General features: G+C 40.1%; 2 protein-coding genes and 2 non-coding genes across 4 annotated transcripts; all 4 read right to left on the bottom strand.

The window, feature by feature from the left end:
* Positions 1–88: 88 nt before the first annotated feature.
* On the bottom strand, positions 89–20,949 carry jhy (junctional cadherin complex regulator). Its single transcript, XM_054626444.1, has 7 exons — positions 20,488–20,949; positions 15,748–16,483; positions 11,195–11,640; positions 10,593–10,860; positions 6,533–6,618; positions 2,940–3,069; positions 89–746 (listed from the first exon to the last, which is right to left on the bottom strand). The coding sequence occupies exons 1-7, from the start codon at positions 20,847–20,849 to the stop codon at positions 546–548; spliced, it is 2,229 nt and encodes a 742-aa protein (XP_054482419.1). The 5' UTR covers positions 20,850–20,949; the 3' UTR covers positions 89–545.
* Positions 20,950–22,372: 1,423 nt separating this feature from the next.
* Positions 22,373–26,942, bottom strand: hspa8 (heat shock protein 8). The gene is given in 10 exon segments (XM_054625630.1): positions 22,373–22,696; positions 22,698–22,807; positions 22,886–23,118; positions 23,199–23,397; positions 23,595–23,797; positions 23,949–24,504; positions 24,619–24,771; positions 24,855–25,060; positions 25,495–25,704; positions 26,834–26,942. Coding segments are annotated over 9 exon segments (1,980 nt in total). The 5' UTR covers positions 25,700–25,704; positions 26,834–26,942; the 3' UTR covers positions 22,373–22,581.
* On the bottom strand, positions 23,467–23,559 carry LOC129114098 (small nucleolar RNA SNORD14). The gene has a single exon (XR_008532420.1). It is a non-coding gene; the product is annotated as a small nucleolar RNA SNORD14 (small nucleolar RNA).
* Positions 25,143–25,235, bottom strand: LOC129114087 (small nucleolar RNA SNORD14). Its single transcript, XR_008532410.1, has one exon. It is a non-coding gene; the product is annotated as a small nucleolar RNA SNORD14 (small nucleolar RNA).
* Positions 26,943–27,632: the final 690 nt, after the last annotated feature.

Here is a 27,632-nt window from a genome sequence, read left to right as displayed (position 1 = left end):
CTACAGACAATGCAGAAGTGCTTTAACTGCAGTTCCTTTTAAGTGTCAATAGACACCAGTTCCTAATACAATCTTAGATACAGTGTGAGTCCATAAAAAAAACTGCTAATTTCTTTTTTAAAGTACACATCAAGAATTTAGGGTCTCAGAAGTTAATTCCTCTTTTGTAATCGGTCTCGGTGACTCCAGTAACTACCAAGATTAGCACAAAACTGAAATGACCATTGTAAACCTCTTCTCTGGCATCTATGGTTACAACAAAAACTAAAAATCAGTCATCTAATACATTTCTTGTCTCTCCTGGTGACACACAATGTTAAAAGCGACAGAGATGCTGGCTGAGGCTGCCAGTCTTCTCAGAGATCATCTTTATTACCTAGCTTTCCGTAATTATTATTTGAAAAAATGTGCGAGTGAAAATGTATGTGTTAAATAATGTTGATGTGATAGTCGGCCTAACAAGTTTAACGAGGCAGCATGTTGTGTCCTACATCTTGTAATAAGAATATATATGAGAGCGTGGGATCCATTGATCCCATCTTGCCTCAGACAGCATGTTCTTTTCTGAAGAGTGCCACAGCCTGCCTTTCTTCTTCATGCCGTTTTCTAAGGACTTCCAGTGTGGCCAGCTGGGAGACATCCATGTAAGAAGCGTTCTCAGTGAAGCCTTCGGACCGGTGTTTCTGTCTCAGTTTTGGTTGAGGCTGTACAGGGGGTTTGGCTATGGTCTTGGCATACTCCAAGGCCTGATATTGAAAGAGAGAGAGAGAGATCCACATATATTAACGTACTAACGTATCACTGTATACAAGCTGTAGTCAAAAATGGTACTGGTCCTCCAGAAATGTCCCTGAATCTTCTGTCCACTGCGACCTTTCAGAAATGCCATGGTTGTGTTTCTCTGATGTACAGAACAAGGTATATATCGTAGTAATATTCCTTCACTGATACATTTAAATACAATACAGTACATGTGATGTGTAATTCTCCATCGTTGACTATGTAACTGTTAGAGGATTTCATTTCAAAACTTTGTGAGACGAGACAAAGGTTTCATGTGATTTTTACAAAGTGAGATTGGTGGGTAACCATGGTAACCTATGCCGTCTGGCTAACCTGCAGGGAGCAAGTGAAGTTCAAAAGATCAAATCTGAATATGTAAATAGCCTCACTGCTAACCAATCAACAGTCTGGATTAATAACATCACTCCTACGAGTTCCAGACAAAATGTAAAACACTAAATTAAAGAAGCTTAATAAAGAGCACCACGCTCCATCTTGGTTTTTCTTCCTAATTTGTAGTATCACACATGTTAAATGTCACTGGAAGTCAACTGACAGTGGATTTTTTAAGGTCGATATAAGGACAATAGTTTGGAGCAGGAAAAAGACAATAGAAGATAAATCAGCCAGTACCCCTCCAATGAAAAATGAAATCTGAAAGAACAACCTCTGACTCTATTACAGACTGTACAAGCTGGATAACTGTTGAACTAAACATCTAAGTCAAAGTGATAATACTGAAAAACATAGATCTGGATCACTGAGCACCAAACTCAGAGTAATAAATATCTAAATAAATAGCCTATTTAAATCTCGAACTGAACGTCAAACTCAAAGTAATTAATAATTAGATCCGGATAAACTAACCATAACAAATCTAGGTGAGAGCATTTTATTTGTTGAAAGAGAGAAGTGAGTTTAAAATGTGCTTTACTTCTGTGGGTCATTTTTGCATACTGTCGGTCTGAATTTAATCATAAGTAAGAGAGTATCCTAAAGTCTGATATAATGGATTACAACAGTTGGAATTTGGTCAATTAATTCACAATGAGCTATGCGCAGTTCTGTGGTTTACGGTCAGGATTACTTCTGTTGCATGTCACGTTAATACCATTCTTATAAACCATTGATGTTGGTACATATTCCCTCATTAAGGATGATCCTAAAGTGTGTGATATATTTCAGGGTGACTACAGACGTGGCTGATTATTTAGAAGAGAGAACGCCAAATTGGTATGTCAGTTAAAGTAACAGTTAAATGATTTATCTTCCTCCGTGCCTGCCTGTCTATCAGAGACATAGAGCTGATATTGCTCGGTAATATATTCAAGAATTTGCTTTTGTGGGGAGAAATAAACTGAAAAGGGGTCAGATATATTGCATGGATACCACTTTTCCTCCTGTTGCAAAAACAGCTTTTCACAGGGACCCCAAAGGTTTCGCCCAAATGTTCTAACTGTATCGCCAGAAAGAAACTAGCACTGAAGGTTTTGAAGTGTTTATGGAGAAAAAAATTCTGATGTGATTCTCATTGAAAGACGTCATGCAATGTCTGTCATAAATGTTTTGCTGGAGTGCTGGGGGTCAACTTAGTCACTGGGAATTTGTTAAATTACATTAGATATTAAATGATGGTGAAATTTGATTTCTGACAGTGACTGTATCGTGTTTTGCCCTCAAATTCCATCAAAGCATGTGGTGCCATTATGAATAAAAACAGTTTCTAATGACTCATTAAGATAAAAACGATTTACAGGATTAAAAAGTAACATGGACCATGTTGACCATCAATAATGACACTTCAAGTGTTCAGACTTTAAGGTTTATCAATCCAAGCATTCATCTGCACTTTCTCTACAGAACTCTTTTTTGAAGTACAATAACTTCCTAACTTTGAATTCTCGTGGTGTTTTGTGTATATTATATTTTTTACAGTAAGAGCAGAACTGTTAAGTTATTCATTATTTAAAAATATGTCATGCTTAGTGAATCCAGAAAACAACACTTCGTGACATTCTCCCTGATCTTATACACTCTTTTGTCATTTCACTTGGTCATAACTTGTCTCTCAAACAACCATAAGCACACATGCCTGTTGTGAAAAAGACAGGTGCTAGGTTTCTCACACATACACATGCAAAGAAGCGAACACACACCTTCATCCTGGGATCTTTCTTGTCATTGGCTTCCGGGTCCTTGGCCAGTAGAAAGGGAATCCTACTTATCTTTTTGTTCTGCTCGCGGATTACATTTGAATACAGCTTCTGTCGTTTCAGTTTCTCAGCATGATGACGGTGAAAGAGCGAGAGAGGGAGTGAGAGACAAATAGAAGCAGATTATAAAAGGGGGTTTCAATCAACTGAGCCGTTTCTCCCTTAAGGCCCTTCTCTTTGTCCTTGCCCCGGCAGAGCCTCTCCATGCAGCCCCACAAAACCAAACACAGCCAGCCATTCAGCGGGGCTATCAACACTTACACATATCATTCACTAATAGGCTCCGACCTGGAGATACCATGGATCAATCTGCAGTAAATTGACCAAACATTTTTACAACTGGGGATTAAGAGAAGAAGCATCCCAGCACAAAGCACTTAACTTGTTAGAGGTACTCTCGTTTTGCTTTGTAGATGTCATTTTATCTGTGGAACAGTTGGGGAGCCTTTAAATGATGAACTAGGATAATTGGAAGAGGGTCAGTGGACGCACAGTGTCACTGTTTTGCCTAACAGCAAATTAAACAACATCCTGGTATGTAGGAAAGCTTTTGTATTGTGTTCTTCTGTGTCATCTTCTATTTTTTTGGCTATAAAAAAAAATTAAAGACCAGAGAGGCTTTGAAATAGAAAGCAGTAAATGTATACACTCATTTCTACCTCATATTGCTGAAAAGCTCTCATTAGACGGACAAATTCATATCAAAGATATAGCAGACAGAGGACATGCAAGCTAAAGGGGCAGATGTATGTCTCCCTGGTTCTAAGTTATTCTGCCAAGCAGGAACAAAGAGTGACTCCATCCTTCTCTCTCAGTCAATACAACAGTTTCTTTTAGCTTTCTGTTTTGAGCTTATTCACTGTTTGTCAAGAGAAATATTTCTGGCCGTAAAATTGCCATACACTTTTCAACGTGTGATGGGGATAAGAGGAGTTTGGGGAGGATGAGATGGGCTGCCAAGTGCAGAAACACCTTCTGTGGCCAAATGCAAAACTGGCTGTGTGTGTCTGTTTGCGTGGGCTCTGTCTGGGGTCGCTTTACCATTTTAGCCTTATCAATCTTCAACTCTATTTGGGTCAATGACATGATGTCCATATTTCTTTGTCCAAGCCCATTATTTCCTTTTAGAATAATTGTATTAATTCATGGCATATATCATTTCATTCAGTAAAAGCTCATGAGTTTGAACACATTTTCAGTTCATTCAAATAATATATATTCTTTTATGTTTTGGCATCTCAAACCCTGAAAATGGGGGACGGCGCAACTGTCCTAGCAAATGAAGAGACTAAAATTGTGTTTTAATGATTCTAAATTAAAAATTAATACAATGGCATGATTTTATTGTTCAAATTAACCAATTTTTTTTTTACAAATACCTATAGTTTAAAGCAATTAATTTAATTTAAACCATTTAAAATATTTTGTCCAACAATTTGCATGCTTCAAATGTCAAGGCGGCTCAACTGTAAATATGTGACTTTTATTTTAATATTAAACAGTTTTTTAATAATAAACAGTTTCCAGGATATAGCATCATCAAGAGGAACCCAACTAACTTTTATGGCGTGAGTGAAAATGTTTTAAGATCCCTCTCAAATATTGTGTATGGATTTGTTAACAAGAACAAAAACTAAAACAGGAGTCAAAGTAGATGCCTGAATAATATAAATAAGTTGCAAAAGTCAGGTGGCGCAACCACAAGGAATGTCTCTATATGATATTATATTTCAAGCTCTAAGATTATTTACTGAATTTTTAAATTGTTTAATAGTTTTAAGTGAAAGGCAGGGCTGGTAATGATGAGAAACTAGCAAAAGTATGGTAGATTTTAAAAGTTATCCAACCCGAACAAACAGTCCAGTGTTTCCAACTCTTTTACATTGAAAACAGCAGCACTAGACTGACGAGCAAGAAAGTCTCCAACTCTTCATCACTGACAGTCCGTCCCTTCAGGCCTCCCTCCAAAGACACTCCCCAAAATTATTATTATGAAGGTTAACAACAAACAAGGCAGTTGTTACTTTTATACAGTAGTCAGACCTTTCATGTTTTTAAATAATACATTTCTTATTACACACGGAGGAGTTCCATGTGATCGCTGAGCCTCTTAATTCACAACACACACGGCTCACTCGTGACTGGGACAGTTTTAATACACACAACTGAAAATACTGTACACCAAAATATTTCAAAACATTTTGAACCATGTAAGGTCAACATACCTTAAAGGTTCAAAACATTCTGAAATATTTTGTCACTAGTTCAATTTTGACGAAGTATTGCTGTATTTAGTATGTACTAATGTTGCATTCCAGTTGCTATGTGTTTAATTTAATGATATGTAATGTAAGGTTTATACATTTGATTTTATGCATTTAAATATTTTTAAATGAGTTGTTTTCAATTGTCTTGAGCTGGTGTTTCTTTATGAATATATTAAAATAAGACTTCATTTGTTGCTCAATCACAATCTATTACAGTCTGTCTATCTAATCAATCCATTGCACTGTAGCATATTCTAGTTGCTATGTACTGAACATAATTACTATGACATATTTACTACTCTAACTTCAATAGAGATTTTTGACTTGCATCATTTTTTTGTATTTGAAGTAAAAAGGCAATTATTCATCCATAATCCTGTCATTATCAATGTTATCAGGTGGCACAACTGGTAAATGTCAGGTGGTGCAACCAGATAAAACATTAATTTAGAGCAATAAATAATAGGTTTAAGTGACCAAATAGTTGATAACTATAATGTTAATAGCTATTGTATTGCATGTATTCATTTGTATATTTGTATCATTATTTTTATCATTTTAAATGTAAAATCGGATGCTTAAGATACCAAAAACCTGGCCAATAGAATGCAATGATCTTAAATTATTAAAAATACAATGCGTTAGGCACTGTAGGCACTCTAAGGGATACTTGCCAAAGATTTCAGTTATAATGAATGGTAGGAAATTATATATATTTTAACAAATATTAGGTTGTGCCACCTGACATTTTTTAGCCATTGAAGTTCAAAAATAATGTTAAATATTAATTTAACCACTTTGAAAAGTAATTTAACAAATGAAAGTTGTTTAACAACTATGTTCCATACACAAAAATATGCATTACATCCAATTTGAAAATACTTTTTAAAATGATCTTTTTAGAAGCCTTATTCGTCATTGACCGGCTTATCTTTTAGGAATTTACTCATCTTGTTTCAACTTACATGCATATTGACCCTAAATTGGCCTTTTTACACGGAATGAGCTAAGTAAAACGTTTACTGGATGTGTAGGGTCCCAGTTTCACATTACTATGTAGAGCATTTCAGCTCTGACCTATCAGCGACTGTAAACCAGAATACAGGATATGATACCACCCTCCAAAAACCAAGATCCAATGACAGGCCTTCTCATCTTAATCTATCTGTGCAGTTTCTGGATAAATTAACCCACTTTACACAAACTGGTGGGTCTGTAAAAAAATTCTACTGAGTTGACACAGGCTGATGTTTCAGGCCAAAACTTACTGTCTCTTCAACGGCTGTGTAGTCAGGACCTAGGCCTTGCAGGTTTATATCTGATTTCAGCTGTTTGTAGTCTTTAAGACTGTATGCCTGAGGAGAGAGAGAGAGAGAGAGAGATTTAAGTTTTGCAGGACAGCATTTGTGCAATCATACATCGCGTGACACTTCTGATTACTTAATTTGAGCCGACCTTTGTTGAACTGAACTCATTCATTTTGTTGGCAGTCAAAATGCACCATGGCTCAAACAATAAATTACTGCCTGCAATTTGGATCAATTTTGATGTCTCTCATTGGGTTCAAATGGTGCACTGAGAAAATAATACTAATACACCAAATGATAGACAAAAGCCTGGCGGATGACATAGCGGGACAGAGCCTCAATGTGAGTGACACCGTCTCCACCAAACATTCCATCCTTCCTTTGTTGTTTGGCCGCCTTACTAGCTTGTTCAAACAAACAAAAACACTGATAAATCAATCATTACTATGCAGTGGGCTCTAGGAGAGAGTGCCAGAAAGTGCTCAGCAATTTGAGGAATATTTTCACTATTGCTCATATACAGTACTATGGGTTAGACTACAGTATCCCTAACTACAACATATATACTGTGTATGTATCTGTGTATGGTGAAATATATCAAAGTCTGAGATGATATTCCTTTGGGACACAGCCTGATCAAATGGTGCGTGGGGACCTTTCGTGCATCTATGAGGGGTTTTCTTGACATGATAAAGCCTGGTTCTGTTTCATGCTTTCGTCCACACTAGTGACGTGACTTAGTGAATTGTCTCAATAACTTTTGGATGGGTGTCCGGAAATTTTGCACACATATTCATTGTGCCCAGAGGATGTATCCTAATCATTTTGATTATCCTCTGATAAGACATTTAGTGCCAGTAGCAAATTAAAGTTCTCATTTATCCAGTGTAGTATCTCAAAAACCTATTGATGAATTGGTAACCAATTGTGTGCAGACATTCATGGTTCCCAGACAATGACCTTTCCTTGCCTAGCACCACCATATTGTGTGAAACGAAGTGAGTGAAATGGTGGCAACCCGTCTGAAAGTCCTCTCAACAACAATCAGATGGGTTGCCATAAAATTTGGTTGAGACATTCATGTCCCCCCTCGGAATGAATTGTAATAACGGGGTGATCAATCCACCGAGAGTCAAAATTGAATAAATGCATACTTTGGTTTATGACCAATACCTGTGAAACAAAGTCCATCAGCCTAAGCTGTACTTTGTGTTTAATGCTAATTAGAATTTTTTAGCATGCTAACATCCTAAACTTAGATGGTGATCATGCTTGTGTGTGTGTGTGTGTGTGTGTGTGTGTGTGTGTGTGTGTGTGTGTGTGTGTGTGTGTGTGTGTGTGTGTGTGTGTGTGTGTGTGTGTGTGTGTGTGTGACCATAGCGCATGGGGTTATGCAATCCACAAGCTGCCCCAGACAAAAGGGAGCTAATCATTCCAGATTTTACTGGCTGCTTTTCGAAAGGAGGATTTCAGTTTGCTTTAGCCATTGGCCATGGACACAACAGGGCACCTTTTCTTTCCAAACCCTCTCCCCTCTCACTCCACCCCTAAGTCACGCTCATCTGCTTTCATGCCATGGCGCTGCAACAGGACTGCTTTACAAATTGAGCCTGTAATCTTGTCAGACATGATGGCTAACATGGTGGGAGAGACGGGAGGTCAGGGGGTGAGGAGTGCTGGGCACCACAGGATGAATATGTGAAGGCTCCAGTGTGAATACAACCCAAAACACTTAATCATACATTCTAGCCTTCCTTGGGTCTATCTAACTCAATTGTTAGTTAATGTAACAATACATATAGTACACTATTTTAGGGGTGTCCCTGACTGATCTAATTGGTCAAAACTTGCCTATCAATAACTCATTTGCTCATTAATCTCCCTCTGTTTAAGCTTTATATAGAAAATAACAACAAAATGATTGGTCGAGATACCCGTGACTATCGTCTAGCTGTTGTGTCACAATAATGAATGGTGCTGTTTATTGTGTGTATTGTGCGTGTACAGTGCGGGATGTTGGAAGTAGTGAAATGGAGCAGAGATCGATAAGACGGACAGAAGGACACACATGCTTTCTTATCCTGCCTGCTTTACATGGTTGTTAATTCAACTTTTGTTTCTAATTCCATTTCACCCCATTGTATCAATCCACCGACAGAAGGGAAACGACAGGGAAGTCTTTTCTAGCGCCTCCGTCTGCTGATTTTAGAGATAGTTCATAAATTCATAAAATATCTAGAGCTCTGTAAGTGCTACGTCCTTATCGGAGCACTCTGATTAATAAATGTGTTCTTTGATTTTGAAACAGTAGTCTTATGTTGTTGTTATTTAGCCTTATTGAGGCCAAGATGCTGCTCCGATCGTCCTGCAGGTTTGGATAGTGCAACTTAGTTGAGATTTCTTCACACACACCAAAAGTTGTTTTTAACTTTTTACTTACAGTATTTTCAATAGACTGATATTCAAAAAAAGTAGTATATATATCTCAGGATTTAATCGGAGAAACCAATCAATATATCTAAAATCAGAAATTACGCACCCCATATATCCTATGTAAGACTGGCAGTCAAATCGGGTTCCTCCTTAGATTGAATCATCAAATAGTCAACTGGTTGAGGTCACCCTTAACCCTATATATATATAATCAATCTGTCTGTGTTTCTGCCTGAATTTCCCAGTTCGTCTGCAGTTGGGGACATTGTGGGAGAGAAGGGTAATGTTTTTTTGAGAGCATGGCCAGTCATGTGTTAATGTATGCACACAGAGATCACATTATCCTCTTGTATTATAGCACTTAAAGCTAACCTGATGACTCATCTGAGAAGCCATCATTGTAAACTGTTTGGAAAGGGCCGGCACTTTCAAAACAATACTTGGTAAGTGATTGGATGAAGCATCTGTCAATCCAACTTTTGCTGAAGTCAGTCCAGAGAAGAGCGAAAAAATATGTTTTCCGTCGACAAAAGCCTTCAGTGTCGTTCTTTGCTCTTCCTTCTATGAAGAAGTACTCCAGTTGTGATATAACTGATAACTCTAGTAGCCCCCGTAGCTGACAGTGATTGGTCGGGATACAAAAACGCATTACTTGATGCCTGACAAGATGGATTTTCTTGAGATATTGTGACCCCACGATTCTCACATAATGTCGTGATATTGCGACTCAAGCTGCTGTGCGAGATAAACTTAAAGCATGGCAGCAAAAAAAGGCAATGTTTAAAATATCAACATTTTGTTTGTTTGTAGTCAGTTTGCACCAATGCTAGAGTGGGTTTCACCAGTGAGTATTTTTGCGACAGTCACATGTATTAAAATATACCCAATTTAGGACCAATCTCAGCCTGGAAAACCAAAGGAGAGGGGGAAAAAAACAACAACAGCCAAATCATTAAATGCAAATGGGCATCTTTAGTGGCCCTGCGCCTCACAGACTCTCTCCCTTCTAATCACCTTATCCTCTAACACATCTTTAAATGGCTTTTCAGAGCCTGCAGCTCTGTGGTTTATATAGTCATCATCTTATGGCAATTAAGTGTAGCTTAGAGGAGCGAGACAATTAACCTGATGTTTTGTGCCCTTAGTCACCAGAACACTCCTGCTGGATTAAGCTGTCCCTGCATGGAGACAGCTGAGGGGATTATCTGGGACTTCAAAGGGGCATTTATTTGTGTAACCTCTCGTGTACGTGGGGATTAAAGGGGAATGCCACTCAATTCAAGAATGCATGTGTCACTTTTGTTAAGTGAAACTGCATAATGAGTTCTTATTTTTCTAACTTGACCACAATTATTCAGTATGTGTTGAGGGAGTTTTGTGGCCCTTGTTAAAGCGAAGTTTTAAAATGCAGCGCATTTTAAACAAATACTCACGTGGTGTTTTTCATTATCTATGTGACATCCCAGATTAGATTGCAGCCATGCAGAGATACAATGTTAAACTGATGAAACCTTTTGAGTAGGTGAAAAAGCTGTCAACATTCATTATCCCTCATTTTGGGACAAAAATGAAGCTCCAGAATCACCAACCTTGTAAGTGACTCTCGTCCTCAGTTGCTTCTTTTTCTCCATCTGAACCAGGTAGCCATTGGAGCTGCTTCTATAAACGGGATAGGCTGTGTTCACACCGGGGCTCAGCTCAGGCTCTTTTCCTGTCATTGATTTTTCTATAGCTGGCAGAACTGGGTAGGATCCAGAGCCCAGTGAGGAAGTGGAGGTGGGTGTACTGGGAAGGTTTTGGGGAACTTGCTTCTGGTCCTCCCCTTCACAGGTTAATGGCCACTTTAAAGCCGTTGTCCTGAAACACAAAGTTGTTGGTGGATGAATACTGATAACGCCCATGATAATAGACGACTACACCAGAAAGTATTTTTCATATGGTATATATTTTTTAATATATTGCATATGCTGATATTGTTTTTCATTTTCATATGGTGTATAATTACAAGTCAGTTGGTATTCTGTCATTTGTGATTTCATTTAACCATTGTGATGTTAACCTCATTTGCTCTATTTCTTCTATCTGACTGCTGTTATTTGGTGCAGCAATGATCCAATTTTCCCATTGAGATCATCAAAATGTCAGATCTTTCTCATCTTTGGTCAGAAATCAAATTGTGTAAATGGTTCACCTTTGCCGTTGACCGGGGCAACCATCAAGGTTTTGGTGGCGCAGATGTGCTTTTACCCCTCTCCAAGACATCTGGGAGGACATTTCTGGATTTGTTTGTTGACATCCAGCGGACAAGGCAAGTTTATCTTCAGATGTCGGGCTCCAATGTGGACAACCATGAAGAGATGCTAAATTGATGATGTCATCCTGGCCCCTCTGGATTAACGGAAGGAAATGGGAAGAAGTGTTGATGTTGAGGTTGAGGTTGATGGTGGGGAGCAAAGGCTGCGATGGAGTCGTCATCTGGGGGTTTGGCTGAGTTACGGCAGCTGGTCCGGCCAATGGGGAGCTCAGACAGTCTGCCGACTCAGCTTTGAACCCCGAGGAAAGGGGCTGCTGCTGCGGTTGAGGGGGGTTGGGGTATTCCTTCCGCTGGGCTTTCTTCCTTCCGCTGATCTGGGTGACCTGGGGTTAGATTGGGATTAACAGTCGGAGGATAACAGTTTTTCATTGATGTAAAAAGTCACCGCATTTAACATGGTTTCCCACATAAGACCTCCATATTCAAACAGAAAATAGCCATGTAATAACAGACACAGTCACTATTATACCAAACTGGAAGACTGTGTTTTAGTACCAGCAAACAAACTCTAATTGTGGGTCTAAATTTGCCATCAGCATAGGCAAAGACTGCTGCTGTGAATGCTGACTTTCAGAATCCCTTGCAGTTCTGTGAGATATGCTAACATGCAGAGCTTGACCTATTTCTGAAGGTGATCTGGAGAACAAAGCATCAACTGTGAATATACCCATTCACACCATTAAAAACCACAACAGACCAACAGGAGCTCTTTATAAGAGGCACAATTCATTCCCAAGTGTAAGAAGGGCTGGAGCTCTTCTTTGCATGATCTCACCAAATGATATAGTAGGGGGTCTATGAGCGAGTGAAAATTGTCCCTGTTCAAATGAAGAAACATAACATCATGCATGTAATGCCGCTGATTTAGCAACCATAGGCTTTGCCTATTCCAGTGAGAAAATATTTATCCTCTCCGCTTGGCAGCGTAAATGTGGCTGCTCAAGTGCTCGAAATAATAATGCTCTCAAATCCTCTCCTTTTCAATCCGTCTCCTGTTTTTTTCTTTTTAAATCATCTCTGGCAAGCCCCAGTGCAACAGCAGCATCAGCCATTGTGTTCATATTCCCTAAAGGAAATTAGAGGAATTCCTTTGTGCTTAGAGGACTAATGTATCCAATTGTGGCATGGAAATATGTTCACTTAATACTGAAATGAAAATCATTTAGTTAACTTCAGGACTCCCCTCCGTGGCAGAGGACCATCTGAGTGGATCGATGGTATTGACAGGCTGAAGACTTTTCCACTGAATGCCACCAATTCTGTGAGCTTGAATAGGTGAAGGTCACAAGGAATGAGTGGATCTAGTTGTAACATATCCATCAATAAGTGTGTTTGTGATTGCATCTAATAGGCTGATGTGCTACTATTATGCTGAGATGAAGTCAGGGCACTGCGGGACAAAACACCTGGATCTCATGCTGTTTCAGTATGTAAGCTGCAAGCTCCTCTGTGGCTTCTGATGACAACTATTGCTTTTGGTAATCAACTGAGCCATATATGAACTCACTAACCAAATAGAGGAATCTTTTTGAAATGCTGGAGAGCCTTTTAGACATGTTGGTGCTGTTACAGATGATCAATAAGGATAGAGCAGTCGTTTGAAGATCAGGAGCAGGTGTCAGTGACTACTTCACGTCAAGCAGTACACACACACTCGCACACACACCTTTACCCATTTCCCCTGCCATTGCCTTTTGTCACCCATTATAAACATCCCAATCAGTTGGAACAAATGATCAAGCGTGTATTGCATTTTGAGCATGGTAAGCTGTGTAATATCTTTTTTCGATAAATTGGAAGGCTTGTAATTGCTTCCCTGCGAGACGATGTCACAACAAAGTCTGGCAATTGCAGCAAGCTGTATTACCTCCCGTACCCGGGAAACATCTGCTTTTCGCAATGAAGACTTCAAAGGGGCTGTGGATCTTGAATTGCATTTAGCCGCTATTGTGGCCAGCCCAGGTAATCTTGATTAGGTGTTTAGACTGAGGCAGGGTATACAGTGGCAGAGAGCTCCCCAGAGCTTTGGTCTAAAGCTATTAAAAGATTGTACATTATGTTGCCCTGGCTTTGAAGTAAGGGCCTGCAACAGGAGTAGGGACTCTAAGGGGTGAGTGCAATAGCAGAAGATTGATCTGCTACTTCTGTCTTTATCAAAGGAGGCCCAAGCCCCGATGAAACCAATCATTACTGCTGCCACTTGGCTGAGCTAAACATTTGCTGCATTAGGAAATTGTGTACATTTAATAACACGTCTAATTATCACAAGTTGCCTTCAGATGGCCGCGCTCTTCAAAAGACCAAATGGGCTGTTTCAAAAAGGGCCTCGTAACAACTGGCTTGTCTGGACACATATTGATTTGTGAAACTGATGTGATTTGTACATGGAGTGTTGCTATCTTTTGCAAGGAGAAAGGAAGGATGGGATGAAGCACAACAACCTTTGTGCGGTTATCCTAGTTATGAAAAGTTGTTTCTGTTTCTCTATCTGACCTTTAAAAGTACCTATTCAAAACTCAAATACTGAAGGTAGAAGATAACAATATTCTCATGTGTTGCTTCTTTTATCTTATATTAATGTTATATTTCATTTAGTGCTTGTGTAAATAATCAGACCTGATTCCAAACCCCATTCTGAGACATGAGGCACCAGAAGGTGCTGTCTTAATAACTAGAAACTGTGACTCTGTAGAATCAGTTAAATGTTTGTGCAGTTAAACAAATGTGCATTGCGCACCTGCCACTGACTTGCTTAATTTAGCCTCTTATTTAATAATTATTCAATAATGCAGGTCAAAGAGAAGACTCATGATAAAGAGTTTTGGATCTTTCGATTTTGAGAAACCTGCTCATCTTCACATATCAATAAATAACTATCCAAGTTTATAGAAATTGCATTTGTTTATTCTGTTTTGGGAGTGTGCCTGTCGGCATGTTAATCACAATGCTACAATGAACTGCAGTTTTCACATAGATATTTCTTTATTTTGGTGAGTCAGTTTTTTTTAAATATGGTTTTAAAATGAATTTGCTTTAAGCCTATTTCTGATCAGCTTTGTTGATACATTATACAGTTGCCAGAACAAACCGATTTCATACATTATTTTATGATTAAATAGGAAATAGACTATATGCAAATTGCTGCCCCTTCTTTTGTGCCCTATGTCGCCCATTAAGTAAGACACGTCTTTGGGGAGACGGGGCAATGGAAAACTAAAAAGCGAAATTCAGAGGGAAATGACAAAACACAAGGGTTCCCGAGAGGGAAAGGCTCTGGCTCTGTTTACCGTTGCACAAAGCTAACGGCTCTTGACTATGTAAATGGTGATGATATGAGAGATTGTAGAGGGCCGGGGCTCAGATGGCTGGGGGGTATTATAGCCAGCAAACAGTCCTGTGGCCCAACAAATGGGGAATGCAGGCCATCCTGACCAATTATGCCACTGTGCCAGGTGCACGGACGTCTAAGAGCCTATTGGTAACCATGCGTCTCTGATGTTCTTGTTGTACACATCAACTCATAATAAGCACGGCATAGCCAGACATGGCTCTTTTCATATGGTGGAGAAGAAGGCAGATAAAAACAGCTATGCTCCTCAGCCAAATTAATTTTCCAGACTGGGTCAGAGCAAACATCATAGGATATTCTCTTAGTGGACTGAGATGACAATAAAAAGCCATGTAGATACCAATAATATTACTAAATGAGCATAAACTTGGCTCATGCAGAAAAAAAACAAAAAAACAGAGTAGCAAACAATCAAGGCCTATGTTCTGCTCAGGATGATAGCTGCATTCAAGGGACAGCCCATCACCAGTGTGACACCAAGAGGAGTAAATATACTCACACTACTTTTCACCTGAGTGGACAGCAAATACAGATCTCTGAAAAGTATAAAGACACCACAGCATGTGTTGTGCATGAGCAGTAACGAGCCCCACAACTGACCTCTGTGTTTAAAACATGTTAATGGGTCAACACATCGTAAAACATACCACAGCCCTATTGTCACTATCACATTCATCTATACACATCACAAAGAAATCATGACTACAACCACAATCTGCTCTCTTCATTTCCAAAACAACAACAACCTAAAATGTCATTCACAAAGGCCACTAGATCCAATAGAAAAATCTGTCCGTCTGTAAATAGTCACAGTTTATACTGACTTAAAGAACCTATATTGTATATTTCAACCAATATCTCAGGTAGTCCCCAGTGAACCCTAGCCTGTGTAAGTGTAACAAAAGGTACACGGCCCAAGAATCATTATCAATGTTAGTGCAGCTCCTGCTGTCTGTTTCTGTAATTGCAACCTGTATCAAGTGAGGGCCGTTACAGAGCTGTCTGAGAGTTTATCACATTACAAAATTTTTATCCGTCAGCATATGTTGTTGGTTGAGAAAACTCCAAATGATATACACACCTTATTGATATTATGAGGCATCTCCTGCTTCCGTACATGCACACTTGCGTAGGAGCCACATTTGGACGTGTTGCGTCCCAGGGTCATTTTGTTGCGTTCCACCATGTCCTCTGACAGTCTTTCTAGCTTTTTGTTGAATGGAACTTTGGGAGACGTGCTCGTTTGCTGTCTTTGAGTGGGTCCCCCTTGTGTGCGTCTCAGTTCTCGCAGAAAGATGGTCTTAAATTCTTGGATGTACATAGCATGAATATCCTTGGTCAGCTCCGGAGACCTGCTAACATTTTCCCCAGCGTTGTCGCAGCTATTCCCACACTTCTCTCGGAATCCTCTCAGTAAACTTTCGTCCCTTTCATTTGTAGTGATACTGCAGGATGGCTTTGAATGGTCAGCCTCTGGCGATTGAAGTTGTGACCCATGGTTGTGACCATTAGGGGATGTTACTGAGCTGGTCTGAACATCTTCTGGGTAGAGGTGGTACGGCCAGTCAGACCCACTGGCAGCCATATCAGGGGTCACCACAACAGCTGGACTTGTGTCGACGATGTATCTGTATCCTCCTTTTATTACGGGTCCTTGTCCGTCACCCCATGACTGACCAGGTTTCTCTTTAGGGACTTGGTAATAATCCTCAACAGAAATGTGCGGACTCGTGTTAAAGCGGCCAGCTCCCCCTAGGTTGGTCCTCCAGTTGGGGTCATAGCGGAGGTCAGAATAGGCATCGTCACTGAGCAGCTGGCTGCAAGGTTAGAAAGAAGACAATGGCAATAGTGATCATAAGTTCAATACAACTAGCATGAGACTAATAGTTGCATCAGTAACTTATAACTCTATTGCTCTATGCAATCCATTGAGAAAATAGGAGATACGGAATTATCAAAGTATATGTTCATATATGTACAGTACATGCTCCATCATCCTTTTGGTAACAGATTGAATTGTTGGTAAGCAATTATTAAATGAAAATTGCCATATCCAAAAGGAAGTTTTACAGACACCTGAATGTCACATAGGCCTTTACTTTAAGGTCAAAGGAACAAGAGGCATTAGACAATTGTTAGAATGATGATGAACAAAGAGAGCTGGGCCTTATCACAGACTTCTGAAATTGAAACAGATGAGGGAGATTATGTGCCTGTATTTACAGATAATTTTGGTATTTTCACCTCCAGGCTCACTAATGAGAGTGTATTTGAGAGCTACTAGCGGGGGAATGGTTCACAAACGGCAATTTTCAGCTTATGAAATGGCTTGAAAATTGCAGGCTAAAATGCTCTTTCTGATGGTGATGAAAAGATCTCATTAAAATAAATAGCAGAGAGCCTCTTTGTTGTGCTTACGGTAAGGACGAGGGGAGCCTAATTCTCCTGCCGTTATGTTGTGCGTCTGGGGGAGGGTTGCCTAGGTGTAGGGCCCTTCACTTCGATGAGGCCAAAAGGGTAAAGGATGTCTCTCTAATGACTCAGACTCAAACAAGTTGGAGAATGCGTTATAGACAACATGCAGCTGAACGTGATGCTTCCAACACTGGAAAAACCACAGCCTAATATTTCTTGCACAAGATACAGACACACGTAAATACAGAAGCCGAACAAATATTGTGACAAACACTGAATGGGAAAATGAAAATACTGACTATACTGAAATATCTTTTCCCAAGCGAGGTAGGTGTAAAACATAGTTAAGAGGGATGAATGGAGCTGCTTAAATAGGAATCTTTTGCTCGAATGAGAAAAGCTCATTGGGTTTGTAAACTATGCAATGGCACTGTGTGAAGAGGCTAGCCCGCTTTGAGGAGGACTATGAGAACAGGATGATGGGAATGGGACTGTGTCCACTGCCTTGGCTCGATGAAATGGAGCCTTTTGTGAGAATATGTCATGGTCATTTTCCTCTGAAACAATGTACTCTAGAAGCGGACCCACACTTGGTGGGCATCAATCTGCACGGGTTAATGGCGGGAAACTGGAGAATGCCCCTTCTCTATTTTGGTGGGAAATGACTGTGGCTGTGACTGCTGAAAGAAAAGGGAAACAGCGGTACGAGTCGACAGAGTGCAAAAACAGATGTGGTGTTGTTCTCACCATAGATACCTATATCTGCTACTTCAAAAGAGAGAAAGAGAGATCTCCCTTTCAGCAACAATGATCCTTGTTAATGGACCACGAGTGACCACTTATTGCGATCCACCCAAACAAAACAAAAATCTAATTTACCTCATATAAAAGCTGTTATTCTGAAAGCTCCTGAATTAGGCCATTTTCACTACAATGTACCATTGGTGCCTGCATCTCATTAAAGGACACCACTTCATTGTTAAGTGATGAATGAGGGCTATTTATCTTTTATCATCCATGTCCTGTTTAAACGTAAAAGGTTTGATTGCTGCTGTCTTTCTCCTAGCTGTAAACCACCTAAGCAGCACTATTATCTGCTTAATTTCAATTAATTTGTCACAGACATTGAAAGTGACGGTCTAGGTCAGTAGGCAAATTGAACAAGGGCGGGCCCATCTCAGTCTCATCATGGTGAATAGCTTGTATAATTCTACATGTTTATATATTTATTGTGATACAAAAGGCTACACAGCCAATAATGTGATAAAAACCTAACAAAAAATAATTTTATTTATTTTTATCACCAAAATATGAAGCCTGCAGGTCCTTTTTTTTCAGTCCATACTCATCTTTCAGCAATTGTGCCACTAAATGAAATCATTGCCATCTACTGGCCAAACCTAATAACTCTATTAAAGGCCAAAACCAACAAGTTTTCTCTGTGTATCAATGTCTGATGCACTCTACTGTTCAAAAATGAAATCACCTTTATATGTTATATCAACGCTTTTTTCTCTTCTTCAACAATGGCTATTTTACCTGAATTAAACCAGTATAATACATAAACCAAATGTACTATTTACATTTGAAATAGTTTTGGCCTCAAAAAAAGAATAATGAAATGAAGAAAATACTGCCCCAAAAAAACACTTTGTTTTCCAGTCCAGAAAAGCGTAAGTGACCCAAGATCATTATGAATGATGCAATTGGTTTCTGAATATCTCGGGGAGCTGTTAGCCTTTGGGCCCTCTGCTTTTTGCTCAGTGGTTTGATTGAATAGGTTTAAACTAGGATTTGTCAATAGTTTGTTTAGCTGATATTAGCCGATCAAGTTCCAGTATTGCTATTGGAAGAACAACACGTTGCCTGTTATTTGCAGCTTCTTTAAGTCATTATTGTGCACTTGACACTGGAAGAGGAACATGTTCTTATTTAAATCTGCACACATTGTGATGCTAAGCTTCCACTTTATTTTACCAATGACTGGTAGTTTCTTCTTTGTTATTCCACTGGTGCTCAGAGAGATTTGTGTCTCTTTCTGTTTGTCTGGTTGAACCATTGAACAGCATTTTGTTCTCCATATATGAAACATAAAGGCATTAGAAAATAAAGACTGAATGTAAAATACTCCTTTCATTTCACTTTTGACCATGTGCTTGAATCTTTTGTTTCTCATTTATTTTTTGCACTCTGTGGTTTTCAATGACAGTCTACAGATTGTCTTCTTTATGTCAGTCTTTTTTTTTACAGTTTTTTAAAGGCTTACAGTTTGTGACTGTAGTTTTACTTTTAATTCCCTGTCATCCTTTTTGAGTAGAGATGAAGGGTTTGCAGAGCAAGTGTAAGGAGAGTGTGATGTCTCTATAGTCTGCATACTAAGGACAGAACTTAAAACTTAAACTTGTAAAGCATACAGTAACAATATTTGTATCACTTACAAAACCCACTTTCATAGATGCACACAAAAACCTACAATACTGTCTATAGCAGACACAAGCAAAGTCTGAAACAGTTCATTATCTGTTTTATACGTCTTATGTTTATGTCTATTCATGTTGTGTAACATGCTAGTCAACCCCCTTAAAAAAGTTTGACTTTAAATCAATACAAGATTTCCCCGTCACGGGGTGTACGCGTAGGCTCTGTGCTGACGTCCTGAGGAATCAGCTCCATAATTCAGATACACAATACCCATATGTAAGGTTCTGTATAGGCCTATAACTATCCTAGCACTGGTAATATATTTTTAATCTTTACTTTTCAGATGAGTTTTAGTTTGAGATGACTAACATGAAAGGACTCCAGTTCATGCCCACACATGATAGAAGCATACCATCTGTACAGGGAGGAACAATTCAAGTCAAGTCAAGTCAATTTATTTTGTATAGCCTTAAAATCACAAACTACAAATTTGCCACAGAGAGCTTTACAATCTGTACACAAACAACATTCTCTGTCCTGGGACAGTCATCATCATGTCATCATTTACTGTCTTTAGAACATTAGTAGTGAACTGTTTTTCTGTTGTTTTTTTCTGGTGTAAGTTTTACAAACCACCAGATGTCACTGTTTCTTTTCTGTGCTTGGAGCCCCAAAGCTTCACATCTTTTTTGGCAACGATAAACTGAGGAAGAAAAATATAGAATACTACCAGTACCAACTTTTAACCCAAGCCTAAATCCTTGTTTTACTGAAGTTCTAATGTTGCCATAGTGATATGTACTCAGAGTGTGTTCATTACAGCCTGATGTCATTCTTATGTGTCATTCGATGTGCAACAGAACCCTCCTCTTACCACAACTAAAGGATGCTGGGTGTGTACGTGTGTTACTTTAAATACCATCGTTTAATAGCAACAACAAAAGAGGTGCACTGTTGCTCGACAATCAGATATTGAGTAACTTACCTTGTTCCTTCTCTTTTATCCATTTGTGTGTCCAAATATTCAGTCTGTAACAGGGTCGGGGTCCGTTTGGCACGGGGGTCTACTGCTGCATCAAGGCTATCATAAACCTGATGATCCTCTGTGTCATCATCATTGCATGCATCTTCATCTCTGTGCTGTAAGCCGTCAGCATTCTTTTTGTGAGGCAGTGTGTTTTTGTTTCGGTCATGGTGGCCAATATCCATTTGTAGTTGCTGCTGGTAAGCTTTCTCATGTGCCAAGCTCTCTGTGTCGGACTCCACAGAGTGTCTCGGAGAAGGACGCTCCTCTTGCTCAGTCTTCAACACTTGAGACTTCTTTTCATGTTTTAATCCCTTATCCATGTTTCTGTTGTATGTGGACGGTCTGCTGCATGAGGATCAGATCTTCTGTGTTGTTGGCAAAAAATGGAACTGGAGAAGGCTGCAGCAGGATGGTAACTTACAAACACTGCAACCAACAAACAAACAACAAAAAGACAGCTTTATTGTAGGAGAAGAACAGCAGGCTGTAAGAGCAGCAGAAGAGTGTCGAGCAGTCATGCATTGATTCCACGGCTTTGAACTGCACAGTTCTGTCTGGGTAAAGTGCAGGTCTAAGATATTGATGCTTAAAAACCTCATGTTCGAGCATTTATTGTTCTTTAAATCCTGACAAAAAGTTAAAAATTCTCCATTGTATCAAAGTGTTCCAGTAAAGCCATGGCTTGCTTAATACCAAGAATCCTGAAACTGAAACACCTAAATGGAATTCAGCCATAATGAGTTTTTTTTTTTTTACTTACACAGGTGTCAAAATGACCACTCTAAAAAGGTGGAGTACGTGAGTAAGTGAGAGCAGAAATAAACAGAAAAGTTGAGATAAAAGAAATCTGGAAGTGACGCACTTGAATAGGTAGCAGACACCACTAATGGCGTTGATTAGTTACACCTGTGTTTGACAACCACATGTCAAAAAGGGCAGCATTCGCTTGAAGAACTAAATTATAAAAAGCGCTTCCCTTTATAAGCTAACCGCTAATTGTTTTTATGAAGAACACATCACAGCAGCTTTCTCTCGTCCCATACAGACGTGGAGGAGCTGAGTGACTATCTGGGCCCCAATGTGTCGGTTAGCTTAGCAGCCAAACGACGCACGCGTTGGGGTTAATATAAGAAACTTCAGTTTCTTATATTATATTAACGTGCAAATATCCCCCGCGTTACTTGTATTACAGTGACAATGAAAACAGCACTAACAAGTGTCGTGTTATAACCTGAGACAGTAACGTTAAGGCCAAGTTAAGCCGTTCAACCACTAACCTGCTTTCCTGCCAGTACGCGCAAAACAAAGCAACCATGGAAACGCCGACGCACACATGCTGCCTTCAAGTGCTCCTAAGAAAATTACAAGGCCATACAATACACTAGGAATACACCGGTGATTTATTTTGGGGCCCAGACATTTCTACAAAGACAGATTATTATTTTTTTTTTATATACAAATTCATTTCTGTCCATGTGCTTCTTATGCCGAAAAAATGTTTGCTGTGCAATCGTTGATCATACTGCTTTCATGTTGGAAAGTCATTAAAATTACAATTTTAAAAACTGACCAATAGATGTCGCTCTATACCCAAATAAGATTATCTCAACCCAGTTGGTTATTTTTCAGACTTATGCGGTCATTGCATGACTGGTCCAATAGTAAGCATAAAATCGGCTCAAAATGTTGCAATTCTTTCTGCAATTAAGATTGACACAAGGCTTCTGTTTACAGTTGTCTAACAATAGGTTAACTATTGTATGCAACATTAAGCCCCTATGTGAGTCACTGTCAGCTGGAAGTTGAAGGGTTCTACAGAGAATAAAAACACATTTGGTCAGCACAGGATTAACAAGATTTTTATTGCCCAGGCAGTTACATCTCAGAATACAAAACAATTTACCACATGTGAATTGAGCTGCATTGTGCCAACTACAATTTGTTCCCAGTTGTGTCGCAAACCATGCAATAAGTGATCCCTGAACCCAGTTTTTATTTCTTTAATTACACTCTTTAGCCCGGTGTAGTTTGCGCTAAAAGAGGGTTACTTTCTTAGAAAACATCCAGGGGTAGCCGGTTGCAGCATGAATGTTTAGTCGACCTCCTCAATGGTTGGTCCGGAGGATCCACCGCCAGGTGCGGCACCACCAGCTCCAGGGAAGCCACCAGCCATACCCTCTGGCATACCACCGGCACCCTGGTACAGCTTGGTGATGATTGGGTTGCACACCTTCTCCAGCTCCTTCTGTTGATGCTCATACTCATCCCTCTCGGCAGTCTGAAAAATAAATTTATTTAAGTGGTGGCCAATTGATCATGGTCCAATGAGGAAAAGTCCACAAGATAAAATATTTACCTGGTTTTTGTCCAGCCAGCTGATGACCTCCTTGCACTTGTCCAAAATTTTAGTTTTGTCATCGTCGCTGATCTTGCCAGCAAGCTTTTCATCCTCCACAGTGGACTTCATGTTGAAGGCATACGATTCCAGGGCGTTCTTAGAAGACACCTTGTCACGTTGAACGTCGTCTTCAGCCTTGTACTTCTCGGCTTCCTGGACCATGCGTTCAATGTCCTCCTTGCTGAGGCGACCTGGGGATAAATTTGCAAGTTGTTAGTAATTGTGTCACAGCACATTTGAAATTAAGTTTCCAGTCCAACTAAAAACTCACCCTTGTCATTGGTGATTGTGATCTTGTTCTCCTTGCCAGTGCTCTTGTCTACAGCTGAGACATTCATGATGCCATTGGCATCAATATCAAATGTCACCTCAATCTGGGGAACACCACGGGGAGCAGGAGGGATGCCCGTCAGCTCAAACTTGCCCAGCAGGTTGTTATCCCTGGTCATGGCACGCTCACCCTCATAGACCTGTTTGAAGTTTGTAGGGTTAAGCAGACAATTTTGGAACAATGCATCTACAGTTCTGAAAATGTTATTTCGCTCAGACATCCAAGGAAGGTCAAGGCCATCTTCGGTCTTGCGACCTCTGGTGGAAACTACGAATGGCAGGAATAAACGTCATCACTGCGAAATTCAGAGACTGGTATAGTTTATGTTGCGCTTACCTGGATGAGCACACCAGGCTGGTTGTCAGAGTAGGTGGTGAAGGTTTGAGTCTGCTTTGTAGGAATAGTGGTGTTACGTTTGATCAGCACAGTCATGACACCTCCAGCAGTCTCAATACCCAGGGACAGAGGGGTGACATCCAGAAGCAGCAAGTCCTGGACATTCTCAGACTTGTCACCAGAGAGGATGGCAGCCTGGACAGCTATTAAAAACAAGCAGTGGTTAGACAATTTTAAATGGAAATCAAAAAACATTTGTGTCACCAGGGCCCATGACCTCCATCTGCTATAGTTGTACGGCTGGGAGAAGGAAATATGAATAGGTGTGTGCATCATCTGGCTGAAGACACTTACCAGCTCCGTAAGCCACAGCTTCATCTGGATTGATGCTCTTGTTAAGCTCCTTTCCATTGAAGAAATCCTGGAGTAGCTTCTGGATCTTGGGGATACGGGTTGAGCCACCGACCAACACGATGTCATGAATCTGCCCTTTATCCATCTTGGCGTCACGGAGTGACTTCTCCACGGGGTCCAAGGTGCCACGGAAGAGGTCAGCGTTGAGCTCCTCAAATCTTGCCCTGGTGATTGAGGTGTAGAAATCGACTCCCTCATACAGAGAGTCGATTTCTATACTGGCCTGGGTGCTGGAAGACAGGGTGCGCTTTGCCCTCTCACAAGCAGTGCGCAGACGACGGACAGCTCTCTTGTTGTCACTGATGTCCTTCTTGTACTTGCGCTTGAACTCTGCGATGAAGTGGTTGACCATGCGGTTGTCAAAATCTTCCCCACCAAGATGTGTATCTCCAGCAGTGGACTTGACCTCAAAGATGCCATCCTCAATGGTCAAGATGGACACATCAAAGGTGCCACCACCAAGATCAAAGATTAGGACGTTCCTTTCGGCGCCAACCTGAAATTAAACAAGTGTTATCAGTTTCCTCAATTTGGTCATACATTGGACATCGCTGAATATAAATGTAAATTAATATTGATCATTCAAGTATAATTGGAATTGTTTTTCTACCTTCTTGTCCAACCCATAGGCAATGGCAGCAGCGGTTGGTTCATTGATGATACGCAGGACATTAAGTCCAGAGATCGTCCCAGCATCCTTTGTGGCCTGGCGCTGGGAGTCGTTGAAGTAGGCTGGTACCGTGATTACAGCATTGTTGACAGTCTTAAAAGAAACAGGCAAAACATTAGTATAATTTCTATCAAAGATTGTATTTTTCCAGTTCGGAGCTATGCCAAATTACGTACTTTTCCGAGGTAGGCTTCAGCAATCTCTTTCATCTTTGTCAGCACCATAGACGAGACTTCCTCTGGGTAGAAAGACTTTGACTCGCCCTTGTACTCAACTTGAACCTTGGGGCGAGTGTTGTCATTGATGACATTAAATGGCCAGTGCTTCATGTCTGACTGCACAACTGCGTCATCAAACCTGCGACCAATCAGTCGTTTGGCATCTGTAAAAAACAAAAACAAGTATGAATTTTTTTTCCTGAAAAACCTAAAAGATATCTGGTTTAATGTCAGCTCCCATTAAGATCACTCAGACATCCAAGGAAGGATTAAAGCCATCTTTGGTCTTTCGACCTCTGGTGGAAACTACGAATGGCAGGAAAATCGTCATCACAGTGATGAAGGGCTTTATCTGGCCCATCTATATTTCAGTGTGTCATTCTTGTCACATGTTCATAGAAACAAAACTTCCATCCAAATACAGGTGCCAGTCACTCAGGCAGTGTTGGGTAGCACTTTGAAGTGCAAAAAACAGATTATTAAAATCTGGAAAAAAGCTTTACACAAAACCACTTTTTAGCAGGCAAGTGTGACAAGAATGAGAAAAGAATGCAATATCACTTAAATACAAAAAAAAAAAGAAAAAAGGAATTCATACCAAAAACTGTGTTGGTCGGGTTCATGGCAACCTGATTCTTGGCTGCATCTCCGATCAGCCTCTCAGAATCTGTGAAGGCAACATAACTGGGCGTGGTCCTGTTGCCCTGGTCATTGGCGATGATTTCAACTTTGCCATGCTGGAACACACCAACACAGGAGTAGGTGGTCCCAAGATCGATACCAACTGCTGGTCCCTTAGACATGTTGCCTACACAAATAATGGAAATTGTTTATTTGTTATTGTCATTCATTCATTCAGTGTGACTTTTTCCAGTTTGTTTGCAGTGCATGACACTGAAGTAACAATACTTGTTAAGACAATTATGGAGGAGACAAAAATGTAGCTGATAACACGAAAGTGATGGATATGTGTTGGCCATAACATGCATTATAAAGGAACAACGGTTGAACATCCTGTATATAACTGGAGTAAGCTGCAAAACATAGTAAGTGTTTTAAGACAATCCTGTTTCTAAATCATTTAAAAGCGAATTGGCTCTCCTGTATCAGTGAGCTTTTGTGACAGTCACGTGACCGCGCGTGACAAGTCCAAAAAAAAGAGAAAAAAAAATCAGAGGTAGAAGGCCATGCGGCAAGCAACGCGCTACCACGGCCGTGACTACCTCATTTTCTAGCACGAGCGCCTAACGCCGGTTTTACTTCGTCGAGTATAAACTAAGCCTAACCGAGCTACCACAGATCACGCATCTTTAGAGCATCGGGCCAGCTCTGGCTATCTGAAAAAGACGCATCAAACTGACCAGAAAGCCGGAGTTAAGACCGGAAGTTGGAGAAAAAAAAAAAAACCACGTTCTGGTTAGTTTATCGTTACAAAAGAGCAATAAACCATCTAACACATGTCCATGAAACATATTGATCTTGAAAAAAGTAAAGACTCAACTGTAAGAGCCTACAAAATATCTCAAGCGAATGGCGACAAATACTTTTGTTCTGAAAAACTGGCCGGAAGTCTGTTCATAACGACTAGCTTGCCATCGTTTGTTCGAGAACATTCTGGAACGTCTCAGAATCCCTGCCCCCACCCTTCCCACGCTGCTATGTAGCTCACCTCAGCTAATGCTAGTGAGCAACGTCCCAGTCTTCACCAGCAGAATAGAAATCTTCATTGTTAATGATTGATCTTAATCGTTACAACTCAGCAACAGTAATTAAAAACCAAAAGTACATTTCTTATGTCAGCAAATACCGTTGCCGACAGTGAGTGAGCAAAACGCTAAAGGCTAACGTCACCCACCCCGTTTAAGCGACCCAAGAGGTTGTGGGGAGTTTTACTAAAACATATACATAGTCCTTTGACAATTTAAAGTAAAACTTACCGAATTGATGAACCGAATATGATATTGGGTGTTTTGTTGGAATGGACAGCGGCGAGGCTTGCTTGTCCTTGCCGGTATGAGAAGGGAAAGGGAGGATCAACTGTTACCCGAGCTTTATATACGACCGGCAAAGCAGCCAATCAGGCGTCGAGTCTTTGAGTCTTTACCAACGGTCCACCAATGACGCTTCGTATAGTTGATGACGTAAGTAACGATCCCTCATACTTCCTGTTTTATGATCAGTATTTCGTAATCACAATGAAAGACCGCATGGCCCGACAATAGCTTTATCTGGTGACGAATGTAGTTCGTCATCCGATATTACACAGCCATAGGAAATATTTACGTATATAATTAGACAATAGAATGAGTTTATACTATTCTATTGAGGAATGATTGAGGAAATAAGAAGAGGCCAGCAGGGGTGATTTATGCCCCTGGACTTGCCTAAGCCTGTAAGTATTTTTCAAAATGCAGTTTAGCATCTAAACCAGAAGTGCAAAAAGCAGAAAGTGAAGAGCAATGCCAACATATGTAAGCAGTAATACATAGAATAAACATAATATGTTAACATGGTAGGAACAGTATCCACAGTGGGAATATCCCTATGGCATTAGTGCTTCCACAGCGCCCAATACCTTGCAGACTCCCTCAGATCCACCTAAGCCTGCCTTTGTCCTGGATGAACTGTAGGCCTAAATGTCACCTGATCGGAAAGCAGTATCCTATCTGTTATTAACAGCTTTGATGCTGGGAATGTTGTAATTTCTTTTAATAACTTGAACTGTTCCCACTAAAG

Source organism: Anoplopoma fimbria, chromosome 24 (assembly GCF_027596085.1).
Source record: "Anoplopoma fimbria isolate UVic2021 breed Golden Eagle Sablefish chromosome 24, Afim_UVic_2022, whole genome shotgun sequence".
In the NCBI taxonomy this organism is placed as follows: Eukaryota; Metazoa; Chordata; class Actinopteri; order Perciformes; family Anoplopomatidae; genus Anoplopoma; species Anoplopoma fimbria.
Note: the sequence above shows the minus strand (reverse complement) of the source record. Positions and strands in the feature narration are given on the sequence as shown.